Here is a 19,303-nt window from a genome sequence, read left to right as displayed (position 1 = left end):
GCCAACCCACTTCTAGGCTTTCATTCAAACATTCATAAACGAGTATATGACTAACCACGTCCATGCAAATTTTAGCGACATATCTGGCAAATGTTTTCATTGAATTCTGTCATTATACCAATACACTTATAAAGAATAGCTAAGAATAGGTATCCTCTTTAAATGTTTCTATCAAAGTTATTTTTTCAAAGCCTCTGATGGTAAAAATATAAATACACATTGAGTTTATGAGCTACACTTTTTACCTTGGGCTCTTGAGGGCTGACATGTAACACATAACGCTGTCAGCAAGAGTCAAGGGATGGGCTGAAAGGTTTTATTTTCCTGAGACAAATGCCATCGATTCCAGCCACAAACTATAACTTCACAACTGGACACTAGCCGTGTGTCCTGGGTGCTATAGGCATAGCCAGATGCCGGGTCTGCCTTGCAGTCAGATGGCTGCCCCTTCGTCTCCTGTAAGTGGAGGAGGGGTGCTTACCGTGGCGAAGGCTGCGCTCAACAATGTCTGCACAGACGCTCGGGGTCAGCCGGGCAGTGGGTGCTGCCCTGAGCTGCGTCCTTAGCGCTGCTTCTTCCCATCAGAAGTCCCACTCGCAAATGGGGGTTCAGTGAAACAAGTGGTTAGGGGAGGGTATCATCCCACATCTTCCACAAGCTCACTGAAACTTGTATAACACTTTCTATGTGGGGGAAGTGAAAGCACAGTTTTTAATGCCAAAGCTGAGAAATTCCTCCACCTTCACTTCTCATCTGAATGCTGTCCAGTTTCTCTTCCACTGCCCACGTGGCAAACAGAAAACTTCTTATTTTTAAAGCAATGAATGGATTCTTGTAAGTCTCCCAAAGTACCTGCCCGGGGAGATGAGAATGTTGCTTTTATTAAGCATTTCTTTATAGTTAAAGCATCACTGTTTCCAAAGATGAACCAGGCACATCCTTGGAAAACAACTGCCATCTACTCACAAGTGGGGAGACCAGATGCCCAGCGTCCACATCCACCGGAACAACCGCTCAGGCCACAGACTTCCTGTCTCTGTGCCTGCGAGCTAACCCCGTGCTTCCCCACAGTCGTTTCCCAAAGACTGCTCTCCTGCAGAGACAGCTCCCTGGAGCGAAAAGCCCAGAGTAATGGTACCCAGGAGCCTACACTTCCGTGGAACTGCTCCCGAGCATGGGCCTGCCTCTGCGCCGTCTCAGGACGGGCACGCCAGGGCTTTCCCAACACAACACGGAGACCCACGTCACACTGGTCACCACCGTCAGTAACCGTGTTCACTTTTGTCAAGAAGTGGGTAGTTTAAAATACAGATAGTTCTGCTAAAATAATTTTATAACATTTTAAAAGATTAATTGCTTCCAATTCCCGAAGTTCTAAATCGCAGTAGCAAAGTCGTAACTGGCTGGTGACGACGCAGACAGTCAAGGGTTTCTGGGTACCCTGACATCCCAGAGGGCAGAGCACACATCCTGCGTTAGCAGCAGGTTTTCCTTAAGTGGCATAAGCTGCGTTCACATACCTTTCTTCTGCTGCCCTAACACATGAAGATGTCAGGAAAAGCTGCAGAGTAAGACTCCTCTTCCTACTCCAGACCAGAGCCTCAACTTCTTAAAGGCTAAGTCTGAAAGAAGTGGGTCTTTAGAGGGGTCCGAGCACAGGGACCCTCCACACTTGTGGTCTCAGAGCAGAGGCCGAGCCCAAGCCCTTTGCTCCTTCTTGCTGAAACTCATGACCTGATCTCCTCGAGCCAAAGAGAAGCTGTAGCTTCCCAGCCATCCTCTCACACAGCAAGAGAGCCTCTCAAACACACCCCTTCATTACCTGGACCTGCCGCTCCAGTAAGTTAAAAGCCTGAGCCCTGGAATATTTTCAGAGAAACGGAGTTTTGAGCAACAAGTATCCAGCTCATTCTACAAAATGCAGCCTAATCTGAGCAACCCAGGATTGCCCCAAATCAGTGTGGACTGAACTACTGAGGACGGCAGACACATCAACACTGAGCACTGTTCTTCAGATCCTAACGAGCATTTTCTTCATTTGTGATGATTTTCATCCCTTTAGCACAGCAGGCCCATGACGACTGAGGACTGAGTTACTTTCCAGAATAAAACAGACACACATTTTGGCACACAGGGAAACATTCAGACTGTAATTCCTCATATCTATGCACACATTATGTTACATGTAATCTAATGTATAGGTCTTCCAGAATCAATAAGCAACCGTGAATCATTCTCTGAAACCAAACATGTTTGTTTCGCAGTGAGCAGAGCACGGTGTAGCAGCAGCGGCCGAGGAACCGTGAGAAGTGCCTTGGAGACCAACGGGACAGAACCCACTGCCTTCTGGACACACCCCATGAACAGAGATTTATTTTTGCAGACAGACTCTTCCATAATTCCTTTACCTTGAGTTTTGTATGCTGACACCGTCTGTGGACACAGAGTCAGTAAATGGGTGTGCCCGACAGCAATGCTTGCCACTGGTCATTTTAGAAAACAGGAGAATGCTGCACATTTGATGTATCATGCTGTGAAATGGCAGAGAGATATCTCATTTTCCTGATTAGGTGATGTCACAAATATTTCTTTAGAAGCATAAGCAGAATCAGCAGAATCTAAAACTATATTTTCATATAGCATATGGTATTATTTAATATTTTATTACTTTTACAATTAAATGCCCAGAGTATCATTTGGAATTGCATGAAAAATTAAAAAAAAAAAAAAAAGAGAGAAAAGAACTTCAGTTGTGGAGACATTGGAGGGTAAATCTGTGTACATGCTCAGGCTAATTTCATTTGTCCTTTGTATAATAAATGTAAAATAGTATCCAGATACTGTGCAATATGTAAATACTGTAAATAAAATGCAAGTAATAAATGAAGTGTTTGCTATAATGAAGTCTTCAAAGTGACTCTTTACTTCTGAACAAGTTCATCGTTGGGAATTCATGATTTACAAATCTTTTGAAAAGACTGAAATACTGGCAGGATATCACAGAATATAAAAGGCATAAATAAATAAAATGAGAAAGCTATGAATTCTTATAAGGGACATCAGCATTTTTTTTTTTTTAAGTGAGGTGGAATAGCTGCTTTCTTTCTTTCTTTCTTTCTTTAGGGCTGTGTTGGGTCTTTGTTTCTGTGCGAGGGCTTTCTCTAGTTGTGGCAAGTGGGGGCCACTCTTCATCACAGTGCGTGGGCCTCTCAGTATCGCGGCCTCTCTTGTTGCGGAGCACAGGCTCCAGACACGCAGGCTCAGTAGTTGTGGCTCACGGGCCCAGCCGCTCCACGGCATGTGGGATCTTCCCAGACCAGGGCTCGAACCCGTATCCCCTGCATTAGCAGGCAGACTCTCAACCACTGCTCCACCAGGGAAGCCCAGCATTTTTTAAAGAGAGTGGCACTATATGACGGTGACATATTTCTTAACGTACGTGCTTTGGTAGCGAGTACTTCAAATAAGGTTGCATCCATATTTCCTGTATGACTTTGTAATGGAAACACTAAACTCCGTATTTCCTGTATGACCTTGTAATGGAAACGCTAAACTAAGAGGGACCTTAAGACTTCCAAAAAGCTCCAGATTTTTACAGGTAGACATATTTTGAACAAATCTGACTGGATCTAATTTTTAAGACAAGTGAATTCAGCAATGAGGTTTTCTGTTCATATGACCCCTAGTCTGGATACAGCCTAAGGACAAAGTCAACTTAGGAGTCCTAGGATTTGTCTGAGGATCTGTATTTAAGACATATATGTAAATATTAAAGAAAACAAACTATAGAGATTTATTTATCAACGTAAAGGAACAGAAAATAAGAAATTCCCTTTGAGAGTATTAAGCAATTGCTGAACGATTAGGGCCCTAGGCTGTAATTTCTGAAGTGCTTTACTTTCCTGTTTCCTAGTTGCAAGTAGACTTTTTCCCTCAATTCTTTAGAGCTACCATTATCAAATTCTCAATCCACCCAGCCTCCCACGTTTCAGGATAAGCCCTCATGGAGCAATCCCGCAGGCCGCCACACACACGCCTGGCCAGTCTTCTTGCCGTGGCCTCCCCAGTGTCCCTGAGTCTGCCACCCCCGGTGGCCTGGTGGGAAAGATGCCTTGCTCATCCCTCAGGCCCGAGTGAGTTCAGGACTGAAGGCCCCCCATCTGGGACCCCTGTGATACTGAGGACTAGAAGCCGTTCCTCTGAACTCCCCCTGCTTCTGAGCGACCGTCACTCAGACTGATCTGTGACTCAGAGTCCTCCCAGGACTTCGGGTCATCAACGATGAACTGGGGTGAAGACCAGGAGCGGAGAACAGCTGTCCCTCATCTAGCCATCCACAGGGGTCTGCCTTGGGGTGCTGGCCCCAAGGAGGGGAACCCACACTCCACGGAAGATAGGGGCGCAGGCAAGGCCACTGTGGCCGCAGGGCTGCCAGCTCCTTGCGTGAACAGATTACTTAAGTGGAAGCAACGTGCTTACTTAGGCACTTACGCTGCTTAGGGTGCTGCCCGGCACGGAGCAGACAGGCACACATCACACAGCATCCAAAAGGGACAGTGGAGGCAACGCTTTCTGATTCTTCTCCACCTGTCAGTAAAAAAACAGGCAGACACCAGACTTGTACTTAGTTGTATTTTTGTAATTTCCCCAGTTTATTTGAACACAATCTTTTCTGACATATATTCATATGAATTTTAGATCAGTTATCTCCAAGTGCACAGAAATTACCTATATTTGCCTATAATCTAAGCACTGATAAAAGAATACCTAACATATCAATATTTACGCATTCCAACATAAAATGACTTTTTCCCACTTACTATTTTTTTCCCACTTAAGCTGATCTATATTTGACATTCAGGTTACTCACATGCATGTAAAAGCAGACGTGGTCCCCACACTGACCCTAAGGTAAACCAGCACACAAGTGTCCTTCTTCCCAGACATAATCACATTTCCAGCGGCAAAGTGGTTCAAACAGGAACACATAAGCTGACTTCCTTATGAAATCAACTAGACAGACACAAACTAAGGAGTGAAGGTGCTGAAGATTAGTCACACAAACCTTCCTCCTTCCTGTCCTGTAAATGCGTAAGTGTGCACTGTGCGTGTGTATGAACACTTCTCGCCAACGTCACTGGACACCAGGCCCTGGCATCAGGAGGTAGTGCAGGGCAGGGGCCCTGTCCGCACAGAGGGAAGAGGTCGTGCAGATTCTTGGAAGTGCCAATGGGCTCCGATGCTGACGAGCCTTACAGTGATGTTTTGCTTCATTATGTTCTATTTTGCTGCTCTACTACTTTGTTTGTTCCACTATTTTTGTAACTGGGGCAAAGCGGGAGGTTCAACTAGTCTAAGAACACTAACCCCATAAACTGTCTGAATCAAAATTTTTTATTTATTCGTCCACCAAACGCAACAACTGATTTCCATCTACAGTTATTTTTTAAGGTAAGAAACAGTGAGTCAACTGAAAAAAGGGCTGCGGCCTTGGCTAGGGAATGGTGACACTGTGACACCTGACTGAGAATGCAGGCCTGTGGGAACAAGCCTGGGCCGCAGCAGGACTGGACCCGGGTCAGCGAACCTTCTCCAGGAAGGCTCTGCAGCACCGCACACACTGCTGGTAGACGGTCTCAAAGTCAGCGTCATTACCCTGAAAAGACAGGGAAAAGGAAGAGCAACAAAGCCTGCGTGAGGAAAAGGCCCTCTGGGAGCCTGCCTCCGACTCCCGACGTCAGGTCCCACAGACAGGCTGGTCTTTACGTTATCCCTACCCGTGAACCGCAGGATGGAAGTGAGAACCATACTTACATAATAAGGGTCTTCAATGATGAATTGTTTCTGTGGATCGTAGCTCCCAAGTAGTTCAATTTTCGCTCTGCAGTTTTTAACTTGATTACTTTTCCTATTCAAATCTCTGTAAAATTGAAACATGAACTTAGTTTTCTAATCTATGGTTTCAAGTTAACTGGGACATCTGCTAGGGTTTTATGAAGCATCCATATCAAAATCCAGCAAAAGTGACCTGATTTAAAGAGGAAATCAAACACTTGGCAGCTCTGTACGGCCCTCCGTGGGGCTGCAGTCATGGGGCTCTGTCTCTCAGGGAAGGGAGCTCGCAACAGCAGGGGATTTACACAAAATGTACAGCTTTGAGTCAGACGATAATTAGCATTCTCCTGACAAGGTGACAGAATGGAACGCAAAAAAGCCATGAGAACAAAGTCCCAGAGGGCGGGAGGTTCCACGCTAAGGTGTCCTGACGGTCATCCTTGCACCTACTCCACTGCCTAGGGGGGCTCCACTCCCATCTCCCACCTCAGCTTTCTCACTGAGCTTCATGTGGACTGTTCCTGCATTTGGTTACCAAATCTCTATGGGAGACAACAGAGTCTAACGGGAAACCCGCAAGGCCTCAGAGCACAGACCCTCCCCAGGAAGCAACCTAGGCTGAAACGTGAAGGGCAGGTGGGAGCAGGGGTGGCTCGGGCTGCACCACCAAGTGCCAACCACGTCTGGACATTTCATTAATAGGGTGCCACACAGAGTTCTCTAACAAGACACTGTTGATGATACGGATGAGCTATTCTGTAAGTGAGAAAAATGAGGACGAAACAAAACTAACAAGTGAAAAACAAAAATAGAAAATCTATGTATTTTAACGCAGTTCGTGATTAACGAAAACCTAGGTAAGCCTGTTGCGTCCGTACCTGTCCACCCTACAACAGTGACTAAAGGAAAGAGTTTCTGTTAATCAAACACATGCAACATTTACGGGTTAGCAGTGAAGCAAGACAGTGTGGTCCTGTGCTCACACCGAAGGCTCATCTCTGTCCTCTCGGTGAGGGCAGACACCAAGGGCCCTGCAGGCGGACTGCTGAGGCATCTCACTCAGCAAGACCTATTGTGTGACAGGCAGCATGGTGCCCGTCTTGCAACTGGCGCATGGTCTGCTCATACATTCCCTTTGGTCACTTAGCCCGAGTCTGCCTCTATATTTGTAAAATACATCATATTCATTTATCTTTGCATGGTCACGTTGTATCATATTGTTTGTTAGGTTTAATTTTAATACATGAAGCCCATAATACAAGTAAGCCCACCTCTGACTTCACGAGGAGAGGCCCAGGAAAATGCTCTCATCATTGGTTACCAATGCCTGGCTGAAGAAATGCCACACCAAGTTCCTTGTTGCCCAGATCCATGTCCCCTGAGGTCAAACGCACATGTGAGGCGATAGGGCACGGTGGTGAGTGTGACTCATGACTCACAGAGAACAGGCTAAAATTCCAACACACCCACCAATGAATCTGTGAACTTGGGCAAGTAACGTAACCTCTCTGTGCCTCGAATTCCTCTTTGATAAGATGGAGCAACAGTGCAAACCTTCAGAGGAAGCGCTTTGGTGTGCACAGCACATTATATGCACCATGCTTAGCCATTTTTATCTAATACCTTAATCTGACAGTTCTTGTTTTTTAAATTGATTAAGGCAATCAACAATTTAAATGAACTAAAACGTCTTCTTTTTTGTTAGTCTTTTTTTGGGGGTTGCTGTGAGGCAGCTGTAAGGGGGAATAAGATGAGAAACACAATAAAACACCATGCTGGCCGTGAATCATTATAGCAATAACAAACTCATCCTCCTGCAAAACAAAGCATCACCTTATATATCAGACTTTTCCTTATCAAAGGGTGTGTCTCAGTGTAAACAGATCTATGAGACTTCAATTCTAAATTATTCTCTGGATTTCTTACTATTCTAAATAAGTACTTCTACATGTTGTGACCATCATTATATATTACAAGTTTAAGGTACTAGAAAAGTCATTTTGGACAACAAACTGCTTAGCCTATTACTGAACTGAGTTGAAGAGAAATACCCTTTAAAAATACGATTACCTCAGGTTGCTTTCATCCATACATAGCATATAATCAAAAGTGGCAAAGTCTTCTTTGGTAACCTAAAAGTAAATGAGAAGTGAAAACATAATGTTTACGTTTAGACCAATCGAGCCTAGAGGATCCAAAACAGAACCTTAAAAAAAAAAAAAAAACGATACTTGAATCTGCTACTCACTAATTAAGTTATAATTCAATTAAGGTACTTTAAAGTAAAACAGTTAACCTGATTTCCTAAAATTGTATTGCAAATAAATTTTATTTTATACAGTTCCCTAGAATAATCATAAAATAGTATAATATGTGGATGCAAAGTTTATACTTCATCTTCGACTTCTTAGAAACAAAGTATAATTCAGTTAACTTATTAAAATGTTCCATATCTGAGCCCTATTTTTCATTCTACAAGTACTCATCCTCAGCCCCCGTGACATGTAGCAACTGCAGCACTGACGGCTGTCCTCGTGGGGCTTCCCTCCTACGCAGGGTGGGCAGCTCTCAGGAGTGACAATGCCTCACAGAAAAATAAAGCAGAGAAGATGGCAGAGAGGAAGATAACATTTTAAGTAGGGTGGTCAGGCTCACTAGAAAGAAACACATGAGTAACTGAATCTCTGGATCTTCTCTATTCTGACTAAATATCCGTAACTTGGACGTGACACAGAAGAGAGTGCCACTCAATATTTTTACTAATTCTAACCTAAACTTTGCACTGTTTTCTGACATAATTCATAAACATAAGCTCACTAAAATATAAACAAAAAACTCTCATGATTTTTTACTAGTATAAGTAATGACAGAATAAGAAAGGAACAACTATATTCAATTTTAATAACCTATAAGGGAAAAGAATTGGAAAAAGAATATATATATATATAGATAGATAGATAGATAGATAATATATATATATATATATAACTGAATCACTCTGCTGTACACCTGAAACTAACACAGCACTGTAAATTAACTATACTTCAATTAAAAAAATGGTAGGCAGGTAGGAAGGGAAACATGCCGTAATCAAGGATGGAAATAATTTCTAAGAATGCTTTCAATACTCATCTTCATCACTAAAAAAATCCTCTAAAATATAGTGGCACAATGAAACTACAAAGATTTTGAATACCTGGTTAAACAGAGTAGTGACACTCTACTATAATCAGCGCTGCAAAAGAACCATAAATATACTCACTATTCTGTTAAAAATAATAAATTTTGGCTCTTCGTATGCACTTGCATTAATTTTTAGTGTAGCACATTAATAAAGTACTGGGACCAAATTTTGCTAACATTCCCAAGGTACTAGCTTGTTTTAAAATCTATTAGAACAAATATTACAAGTTATTTCCCCAAATTAGTTGTCTGAGAAATGTCCTGAGATTAAATATTAAACATTGTTTTTAATTTTGGAATGACTGCAATTGCATATCCTAAGAAAGACTTAGTAACTCACAGCTACATGTAGCTGCATGATGTTAAAATGACTGTGGAAGAAAAGGAACAGCTATAATTAACATCTTATAAAGAATGCATGGTAAAGGATTTCCGCTTGCAGCTATAAATGAAATAGCTTGTGGCAAAACAACCCTATTGCCAGAAAAAAAGTAGAAAACGCCCATCAAAACTAAACACTTCTGCACAATCATTAACGTGCTCCCATGACAGCCAGGCTCAGAAAGGCCAAAATCCCAGCCACGTGCACAGGACCAGGTACGCAAACTGGCGGGCCCTCTGCTGCTACAGATAAGCCTGGCTACCTGAGAGGGCTGACCGGCCACAAAGGGCAGCTGGCATCTTGCTCCCACACTCAAGAGGACTTGCTGACCCTGGGCACTGGCTAGAGCTCGGAAGAGAGATCTCAAACTTCCTGGATGCAGAAATTTTTAACTCTTAAAAATTATTTAGGCCTTCCCGCTAAACAACTTGTTACTTACGGTTATATTTATTGTACCAATATTCACCAAAGCTATTAAAAGTGAAATTTTTATAACACTTATTATTCACTTAAAAATAATAAAAATTCCTTACCTGTTATTATAACATTTTATAAATGAAAAACAGCTCTACTTTCCACACTGAAACTTAGGGAGGAGAGTGGCACTGTTTTACATTTTTGCAAATCTCTTTAATGTCTGCTTACTCAAGGCAGACAGTTCTCCTGTGTGCTTCTGCATTTGATCTGCTGAAATATGCAAAACCAGCCTCACACAAGTATGTAGCTTAAAAGCAGTATTTTAACAGCCATTGTATAACTGTGGATATTCTCTGATGCAACCCCAAAGCTCATCAGCAGTGGTTCCTTACAGGTTATTTGCAAAATGCAGAACATGAAAACATATGAGCAAACTTCTCCTACTCTGTCCAAGCTCACTGGTTATGGTTAGTCTGACCCTTTGAATGGATCCCTGACTCACACATTTTGACCTCACGGGCCTAGGGGTCCCTGGAACCCACTTTGGGGACTGTGCTTTAGACTCTCACAGGAGGGGCTGTTAGCAATGTCTGAGGACATCGTGATTGTCACGATGGGGGATTAAAGGGGTGCTCAGCATCGCGTGGGTCAAACCATCCAGCCTCCCAGGTCACGAGAAGCCTGCGCAGAAGGCCGCTGATGGAAGGCAGAAGCACCAAAGGGCCAGTGGGCAACCTCACCGGCTGGAGATGCTGGAGGTGAAGTTGGTACCCACACGTTTTCTCCTCAGAGCATCTACCAAGTTCCTAAACTATTCAGAGAAAGAAGCCAAGAGGACAAGTGGAAGGCCGCATGCAGCAGACTCAGTGAGGAAGGAAGAACTACTTCAGAAGCTGCCAAACAGGAACAGCCCTGTGTGCCGAACGCCTCCCCAGCAGGTGGGGCTCCTGGAAGTTCACCCGAGAGGGGCCCGTCCAGCACAGCCCGAGTCCCGCGAGGCAGGTCCAGAAACCAATCAGCTCCAAACCAATCCCTACCCTACCGAAGCGGAGCCATCTGGGGGCGAAGGTCCTTCACCCAAAGCTTCTACATTGTTTATACATCATGCTCAGCATTTAATCCAAACTAGCAAGCATACCAAGCAGTACAACAAAGAGGAAAAGAAAAAAAAAAAGCAGACTCACAGATGACCCAGGTATTAGTTACTAGACTTTATTTAAAATAACTGTGATCGGAATTGTTCAAGAAAATATAGGGCAAGATGTAGAATTTCACCAGAGAGCTGGAATCAATTTAAAAGATCAAATAAAACTTAAAGAATTAAATAAAGTAACAGACACTAAATATTCAATAAATAGAGGCTTATGGACTGTTTGAAAACATAGAAAGATTTGTACGTCACAAAACAGATCAGTAGAAAAATCTGACTGAAAAACAGAGTGAAAAGGATGGAGAAAGTAGAAAAAGCACAAGAAATTTATGTTTAAAATACATTTAGGTTGAATCTCAGAAGAATGAGGGGAAGAAAAATATACAAAAATAACAGCCCAGAATCTTCCAGCACTGATGAAAATCATCAAGACACAAATTCAGGAAGTGAATCTGACCACATAAAACTGCTGGTAACTACACACCAAAGAAAAACTAAAGACAGCAGAAGAAAATGACAGCAACTGCAGGAAACAACAAAAAGACAATGGATTAGATGAATCCTTCCAAAGAGTTAAAGCAGAAATACCATCATTGTTTGACAAGTTTTTTAACAGAAGAGGGAAAAAACATTAGCCAACTTGTTTTATGAGGCTGCTCGACCCTGACACAGTGTGTGATGCCAGGTGTGTATCCACCCCTGACACAGTGTGTGATGCAGGGTGTGTATCCAACGGAACTGCACACATACAAAAATATTCAGTGGAGCTCAGTCCCAAACTAGAAACAACCCGAGTGCTCATCGAGAGTGGAAGTGATAAATAAACTGTAGCCTAACTGTAAAATGATACTGAGTCCACAAATGAAGATGACTAAAGCTTTGCTATGAGCAACAATACGGAGAATCTCACAAAGGAAAATGCTGACAGAAGTATACACACTATAGGATTCCACTGCCATAAGGTTAAAAAGGTAGACGGCATTTTGAGTGGGGACCTCTGGGGTAGAGGGCGTAGAGCTGGTCGTGCCGGAAGATGCACTGAGCACCCTGACATCTGTGTATGTGTCAAATAAAGTTTACTGAAAAGGGAAAGAATGTATGATAAAGTAAACATCCCCACAGAACTAACCGGATGTGAGAGTTCACATACTCCAGAGAAATGATTACACGCGCCAAAAAGAAAAAAGTACCCTTAATGTATTTTGTCTATAAAACCCAGGTTTAATAGAAATATTAGAATAGTTCTCATACAAATTGTGATACTCACTAAAGAGGAAATCTGTAAACATTAGAAAATGCTAAAAAGTAACAGAGATCTGACGTGATACTGACATATCCTACTAGGACTTCCAAATTTTAAAAAAAAATCATTGTTGAGAAAATTTTCTTAAAAGCAACAAGAAAAAGAAAAAGAAAATAGATCATGTGGAAGTACTACTTCTAAAACTGGTAATAATTTCATAAGCAGTAACTTTCTAGCTTTGTTTTTTTAAGGCATGTGTATTTAAAATATTTCATTTGTACCCACTTTTATTATAAACTTAGTGTATGAAAAATAATCTGATCTTAAAAATAGACAACATGGAAGTATGATTGCTCATAATTCTGAAGGTCTACTCAAAATAAATCTACATTATTTAAAAAACAGAAAGTAGAAATTGGCAAGGTATGCAAAACCCTGAAGAGATCAGAATGGACAAATGACATAAAAAATGTTTAATCTCCAATGAAAATTCCACTTAAGGGTCCTTAAAATAGTTAATTTAAATAGGAAATTGTTAACATGCAGAGTCAACTGATGTAGCCAGAAACTAGTTCACAGATCTCAGTTATCTAAGTCAAAAATAATGTGTGTATTACTAATTTCTGAGACATTATTAACATATTAAAAGTGTTTCTATAGTAATTTTGTTTTGTGAATTTTCTGGCTCACACCTCAACAAATAAACCTGTAATTAAATCCAAGTTCTACCACTTTGCAGCTGCATAACCTTCAATAAGTCATTTATTTTCTCTCCAGAACTGTTTCTTGACCTGCAAAATGTGTTTACCAACCACTCCTTTCCGTAACTGATAAAAATTGAGAACGACCAAAGTTTAAAATATGATGTTATATGGCAAAGCAATCTGCAAAGTTTTAAATAGAGACAAAATTTAGTATAACAGTGACTAAGGAATCTTTATCCAGTCTTACAAAAAGTTCTGATCCAAGCACTAATACTAAATTATAGTTCTCCCACTGCCATCCATACTTACAAACATGCAATATATTTGACAACTGCTTTTCAAAATATTTGGCTTCTCACTTTGAAGGCCTCAAAAGCTCATCTGACACTAAGCCATGACCTTTCTTGGCCTATAGAGACTACATTTTGTTAGGATGGATACAAAAGGAAGTTAGCAGATTTTAGCGAGGTTTTTAAAAAATCCAATTAAATCTCCACAAAATAATCATATTGATAAAAATAGCAGTCCCTTTAGAACAACACGCTAGTCAGAAACGAAACGTGTTTCTGTAGCAGCTGGTCCCCGTGGTTACAGAAGGTGCCAGCACGAGCCCCCACAGCAGCTCCTAGACTGGGAGGGACTGGACGGGCCGCCTACAGACCCCGACGTCTCACCACGAATGCTGCCATGAAAACCTCAGCACCCCACCTCCCGCGGTTCCACGGGAGTCTAGAACCCTGTAGCCCAATAACGTGCCCTCCAGACCAAGTGGCTATTTAAATGAGTTACAATTTAAAGTTCAGCCTCCATCACACTGGCCATATCTCGAAAGTGCAAAGGCCACATGCAGCTGGTGGCTTCAGAGCAGATAAGGCACCATCCTCCTCACAGGACGTTCTGCTGGGCCGCATTCCAGAACCGAAACCCAGAAGTACTACTGGTGTGCAAGATATGCATCCATAATAATATCAGCATTACCCTGTATCTCTAAGGCACTTCACAGTTGGCAATATGTTTCTGTATTTATAACAGAAATTTATTCTAGCAACAACCTAGTAGTGGAAGCAGACTAAGTCACTATGCCTTAAATGTTTAAAGACCTCACAGATAGAAAAAAAAGGTGATGACAACTCAGGTCTTCCAGCTCTTAGCCGGGGCTCTCTCGACCATGCATTTTTTTTTTTTCTAGTCCCAGCTCATTTCCACTTTTTTTTTTTTTTTTTACATCTTTATTGGAGTATAATTGCTTTACAATGGTGTGTTAGTTTCTGCTTTATAACAAAGTGAATCAGTTATACATATACGTATGTTCCCATACCTCTTCCCTCTTGCATCTCCCTTCCTCCCACCCTCCCTATCCCACCCCTCTAGGTGGTCAGAAAGCACCGAGTTGATCTCCCTGCGCTATGCGGCTGCTTCCCACTAGCTATCTATTTTACGTTTGTCAACCATGCATTTTAATAAGTCAACTCAAAGACCATGCAAACCTTTCAGAACTGTGGAACCAGAATGGGTGTATTGTGGCTGGTTAGGCCGACCCTAAATAAACACACTCAAATAAACACACTCATTACACATAAGTCTGGTTAAGCCTCTCACCACCTCTCAGGTTATGGGATCAACGTATTAGAAATTAAACAAGGTCTCTTCTACCTGTCTTGCTTTATGGGCTGTGTTAATGCCATGATTTCTTAGGCAGCTCACAGCTCTTGGATCTGGCGACCGGCCCACGTTCCAGTCAGAAACAGCGCCACTGTCAATGACCCACTGCAACACAAAACACACAAGTGCACCTTCAAGGTCAAGTACGGTACCTGCCGGGCAACGTGATTCATGGGGATACCATGCCTCTTCATGCAAGCCTGCCCCCGATAATCAGGAGGGTTTCCTAGTTCATACGTGGACGTTGCTGCACTGTCTATCCTCCACTGCAGGAGAAAAAAAGAATTTTTTTTCACAATTTTCTGCCCCAAAGCCATTCAGGTTGGCCTCTTTAAGGTAGTGAAGAGTACTTACAATATCTGAAATGTTTTGATCAGTTACAAGTTTCCTGAAAACTGCTTCTGCGATGGGTGATCGACAGATGTTACCTTAAAAAGAAGGAGGGGGCAGAGAGTGAGCACCTGGTTTGAGGGAAGCAAGGTGCTCTTCTCTGAGGTGACCGTCCTGCCAGCACATGGCAGAACCTGGGGGAACAGCTGACCCAACCCTGCTCAATGATTTCACACCAACTGTCCAAGTACTCAAAGTACACATGACAAAGACATCAGAAATCAGAACAGTTATGAGCAAGATCATCGTTTTTCAGGTTGGTATCACTGACCCACAAGCGAGTCGTGAAATCAACAAAGTGGGTTGCAACCAGCCTATTTTAAAATGAAATACAACAGAATAGAGTTTAAAATATGTATTTTCAAGTACTGCACATAATAAAGGTGGCTATTGTTTCATAAAACACACAAGCAAATGTATTTAGGCCTAAGAGTAATTCCACACAGACTTCTACCGCAGGACCTGTGCGGAGCCCTTGCTTGAGTGCTGTGTGCCCAGAAGTCAGCCAGCTGAGGTAGGGATGGTCCTCCAGGCTGTCCAGTCTGCCCAGAACTTACAGCAGCTACAAGTTCACAGAGCCCCAGAGCCACCCTCACTTCAAACCAGCTGAACCTTCCAGGTTCAATATTTCTCCAGAAGGATTGCAGAATTCAGGAAAATGCTATACTTATGATTATAGTTTTATTATCACAAAAAGATACAGAGCAGAACCAGCCAAAGTCAGAGAGCACAGCAAAGATTCTGGAAGAGTTCCAAATAGGACACTTTCTGGTCCTTGGGGACGTGTCACATTCCCGCCACCCATGTGTGACAGTACTCAGCGTACTGCCAATCCAGGGCACCTACCAGAGCTCCAGTGCCAAGGATTTATTGGGGTTTCACAAATAAGCCTAACTGATTGAATCTCTGGCCTGTGGTTGGACTCAGTGTCCAGCCCCTTCCCCTCCCACGTGTGGCTCGCAGCCTCCACCCCGAGTTACCTACTCAGCATAAGCTGTGTAGGGCCATCCCTGAATCACAAAACACTCCTGTCACTCTGAGGGAATTCCGAGGGGTTTGAAGGTTACCTCCCAGCAGCCAGGACAGAGGCAAGACCTCTCATTAAATTGGGTCAAATTCCTTACTACACAGGGGAAGATAAAAGACAGAAAATCTTCCCTCAAAATATTTCTACCACGTGCCAAGCAATGTATTTATGGGAGATACGGAATTAGCTGTAATAAAAACAAGAAAACAAATGCTGATAGACAAGCAATATACTACAGGAGCACGGGAAAAGATTCTAAAAAGCATAAAGAATAAGAAAATTTCTTATGAGAAAAAAAGAAAGAACAATTAGGGCTGGTCTTTAAAGGATGGAGAGTATTTAAATACTGGTTAATTGTAGGAAAAAGGTAATCTGACACCACTATGTTCTCTCTCATCTCCCACTGTGTTGGCTGGGACACAATTAACAGCACACATTCTTTAGACCTTTAAAACATTAAACACTTAATAATCTTGCCAAAATAAGGAGTCCCGTTCTTTTCTGCTATTACCCTTACCAATGGTATACATCTGGCACTTCCCTGCACTACAGTCTGAAAAAGGTCCAAATAAACGCTTTGAAGGAATAAAACTTTTGTTTCAGAAATGTACTGTTGTTACTGTCCTGCATACAGGCTACCAAGTGAAATGGCAAACAGCAACCTCAAATACCCCAGAACTCCATGTCTCACCCCCTCCACCGGCAAAGCTCTGGTCCAACACACGAACTCTCTCTGAACTGTGGGTCTCCCTCCTGTGGCCCTCACCCCTTCTCAGTCCAATCTCAACACAACAGCTGAAGGCTTCTTTTTAAACTTCCCACTTCTGCTCAAAATCCTCCAATGGCTTAACTCGCTCAGTGAGCCCAAGTCCTCACACGGTCTCACCAGATCTGTCCACCACAGAACCTAAATGTGGGTCTGAAAACTAGGGCTCAGGACCCACCAGCTTTGTATATAGTTCTCAATGCTAAAAATAATTTTTTACATTTTTAAACAGTTGAAAAATACTCAGAAGTAGAATATCTTGAGAATATTACATAGAATTCAAATCCCAGTGTCCATACACAATTACGGCCAAGCATAATCATTTACGTATTGGCTAGGGCTGCTTTTGCACTACACCTTTGGTATGGCCTACAAAGCACAAAATATTTGTTCTCTGGCTCTTTACATAAGGAGTTTGCAGACTCCTGCCCCAGAACACTCACTGTATGTGAGGAAGTAAGTAACTTCTCCCCTATGTACCAAGAACAGTACTACTTATGTATCCACTGGGAACTGAGAAAACAGTCACACTATCTCTCGGTCCTCAGGTACAGAGGAGTGTCTGACTGAGAAGGTACTAGGTCACCAGGCCCAGAACTTCAGCTTCCCGGCCGTTTCTTGAACATGGCCAGCACCCTCACTTCAAAATCTTTCACCTGCCTTCCTCTGGGTCCAGAGTGCTTTTCCAAAATACCCTACACTTGCTTCCTCATCTCCTTCAAGTCTTTGCTCAAATGTCACCTTCTCGGTAAGGCCTCCCCTGAACAGCCTACTTACAGTTGCACTCCCCTTCCTCTCCCCCTTTCCTGCCTTACTGTCCTAACCAAATACTTGATTGTTGATGATATGAGATGCCCAACCTGAGCTGAACTGCCCTTTAAAAAAAATGTGTTGAAGCTGTCAGTCAGCCTTCAGCGGAGAGCTTAAAAATCAAATGATGCCTACTGTCAAAGTGAAACAAGGAGGCCTTTTACTTTTCCCCTCATAGAAATTCAGTTCTGCAAATACCTAGTGTGCATCATATTTTGTCTTAAAGCTGGAAATACAAAGAAAAATAAGGGACAGTTATTGCCTTCAAGAGGGCTAAATCTAGCTATAATCTCAGGAGGCTATCAAGTTAATTATAATAAAGTTTGTGTGAGGAAAGGTGTCTATAAAGGGTCATGGGAACAACTACCTCTACCTAGAGGATCTGGAAAAAGTAAAGAAGGGAATACTTGGGTCTGACCTTTTAGAAAGGCTTTCCAGGCAAAATGCAAAATGGGTTCCCAGAAAGAAGCACACAATGGAAGGCACACTGAGCATCTGAAGTGCTGGGGAACAGGGAGTCCAGAGGGTGTGTGGGTAGGAAACGGTAAAGGGGGTAAAGTGGGAAACGCTGAGCACACTTCTGTGGTCTTCTTTAAGGGTGCACCTAAAGAGGAGTGGAAGGAAATGCAGGAAATGCAGACTCATCGGAAGGTTTTAAGTCACTGGACTATTGACCATATAGGCCTTCCTCTCCGGGGAATTAAGGCGATGGGGTGGAAGCACTGAGGTGCCCTATCAAAGGAAAAATCCTGAAAGCTAAAGGGAAAGTGAGCTCTATTTTAAGTAAGGGAGGCTAACTGTTGAAATCCTAAAAATGAAAATAATTCTGAGCTGGAAGGTACCTGAAGAATTAAAAATAAAAAATACCTTCATTTTCACGTAGAGGAATATTGGCACATGGAGCTGTTACATAGCAACCTAGGGAATCATGTCTCCCTGGTTTGGCTTTTACAATCAAGAAATCCTAAACCTTTGCACTTCCCCTGCCTTTAGGTCAGATCCATTTGTGAGCATGCGCCGAGGAAACATGCCAGCAAACCAGTGTTGTCATGGGTTTCGGCGCATCAGGAGGCCCTTAAAGGACAGATCAGTCCAGTGGCCTTGAGTCTATCTGATGAAGGGGAAAAAGGGATTCTAGGCAAGTGCAATGCCAGGAACCCTGGCTTGGAGTACAGGTGCTGCAGGTGAGAAGGGAACCGGGCTTGGAGAAAGGACTGTACAGAAGCTAGAGGTCGAGGCTTGCATAGAGGACTTCAGCAGGTGACAGGGGATCCGACTCGGAGACAGGACTGAACAGAGGACCCCGCTTGGAGAAAGAACCGGGCACGTCAATGACACGCCGCCTGCAGAGCTGCCCAGGCAACTGCGCCGCGCTGACGGAGAGCGCGGCGCCCCATGCCACCCTCGGGTCTCCCCTCTCCGGCCTCCTCCGCATCACCGTTCCTGGTCCAGCGGCGCAGCCCAGAGCGCACGAAGCCCTCCCCAGCCCTCCAGGAAAGTCAAAGTGGGGCTAGATCGGCGCTGTCTCACCCAGACACACGAACAGCACTGACTTGGTCACCTGTTCGGCCATCTTCCCGCACTCATAGAGGCGCTCACTAATCACGTCGGAACGTTTCTGGCGCGGCGCATGCGCATCGCGAGGGGCCCGCTCCGCGCGCCCGCGTAGTCCTGCCCCGGCCCCACCCGGAGCGAGAGTGCAGTCTCGCGCTTGCGCAGTCTGGCCCCAGAGCC

At 43.3% G+C, this 19,303-nt stretch overlaps 1 protein-coding gene across 4 annotated transcripts; it reads right to left on the bottom strand.

Annotated features, from left to right (window-relative positions):
* Window positions 1–2,131: 2,131 nt before the first annotated feature.
* On the bottom strand, window positions 2,132–19,241 carry ACP1 (acid phosphatase 1). Of its 4 annotated transcripts, none has more exons than XM_060117716.1 (8): window positions 19,100–19,241; window positions 14,931–15,004; window positions 14,729–14,842; window positions 7,906–7,967; window positions 5,815–5,920; window positions 5,588–5,656; window positions 4,492–4,587; window positions 2,132–2,531 (listed from the first exon to the last, which is right to left on the bottom strand). In XM_060117716.1, exons 1-7 carry the CDS (start codon window positions 19,140–19,142, stop codon window positions 4,534–4,536), a joined length of 522 nt encoding a protein of 173 aa, XP_059973699.1. In that variant the 5' UTR covers window positions 19,143–19,241; the 3' UTR covers window positions 2,132–2,531; window positions 4,492–4,533. The 4 variants fall into 4 exon arrangements, with proteins under 4 accessions (XP_059973699.1, XP_059973696.1, XP_059973697.1 ...); XM_060117713.1 differs by lacking the exon at window positions 14,729–14,842 and adding an exon at window positions 14,568–14,681 and having other exon boundaries at window positions 19,100–19,224; XM_060117714.1 differs by lacking the exons at window positions 2,132–2,531; window positions 4,492–4,587 and having other exon boundaries at window positions 4,629–5,656; window positions 19,100–19,212.
* Between the last annotated feature and the right edge of the window lie 62 nt (window positions 19,242–19,303).

Source organism: Mesoplodon densirostris, chromosome 14 (genome assembly GCF_025265405.1).
Source record: "Mesoplodon densirostris isolate mMesDen1 chromosome 14, mMesDen1 primary haplotype, whole genome shotgun sequence".
In the NCBI taxonomy this organism is placed as follows: domain Eukaryota; kingdom Metazoa; phylum Chordata; class Mammalia; order Artiodactyla; family Ziphiidae; genus Mesoplodon; species Mesoplodon densirostris.
Note: the sequence above shows the minus strand (reverse complement) of the source record. Positions and strands in the feature narration are given on the sequence as shown.

Excerpts from the sequence above, each read along its gene's own strand:
- ACP1 (XM_060117716.1), bottom strand. The coding sequence starts at position 19,142 with ATGGCCGAACAGGTGACCAAGTCAGTGCTGTTCGTGTGTCTGG. Across the intron at positions 14,843-14,930 it reads ATCAAAACATTTCAGATATT|TGGAGGATAGACAGTGCAGC; the intron begins GTAAGTACTCTT and ends TTTCTCCTGCAG. Across the intron at positions 5,921-7,905 it reads ATGGATGAAAGCAACCTGAG|AGATTTGAATAGGAAAAGTA; the intron begins GTAATCGTATTT and ends TCAATTTTACAG.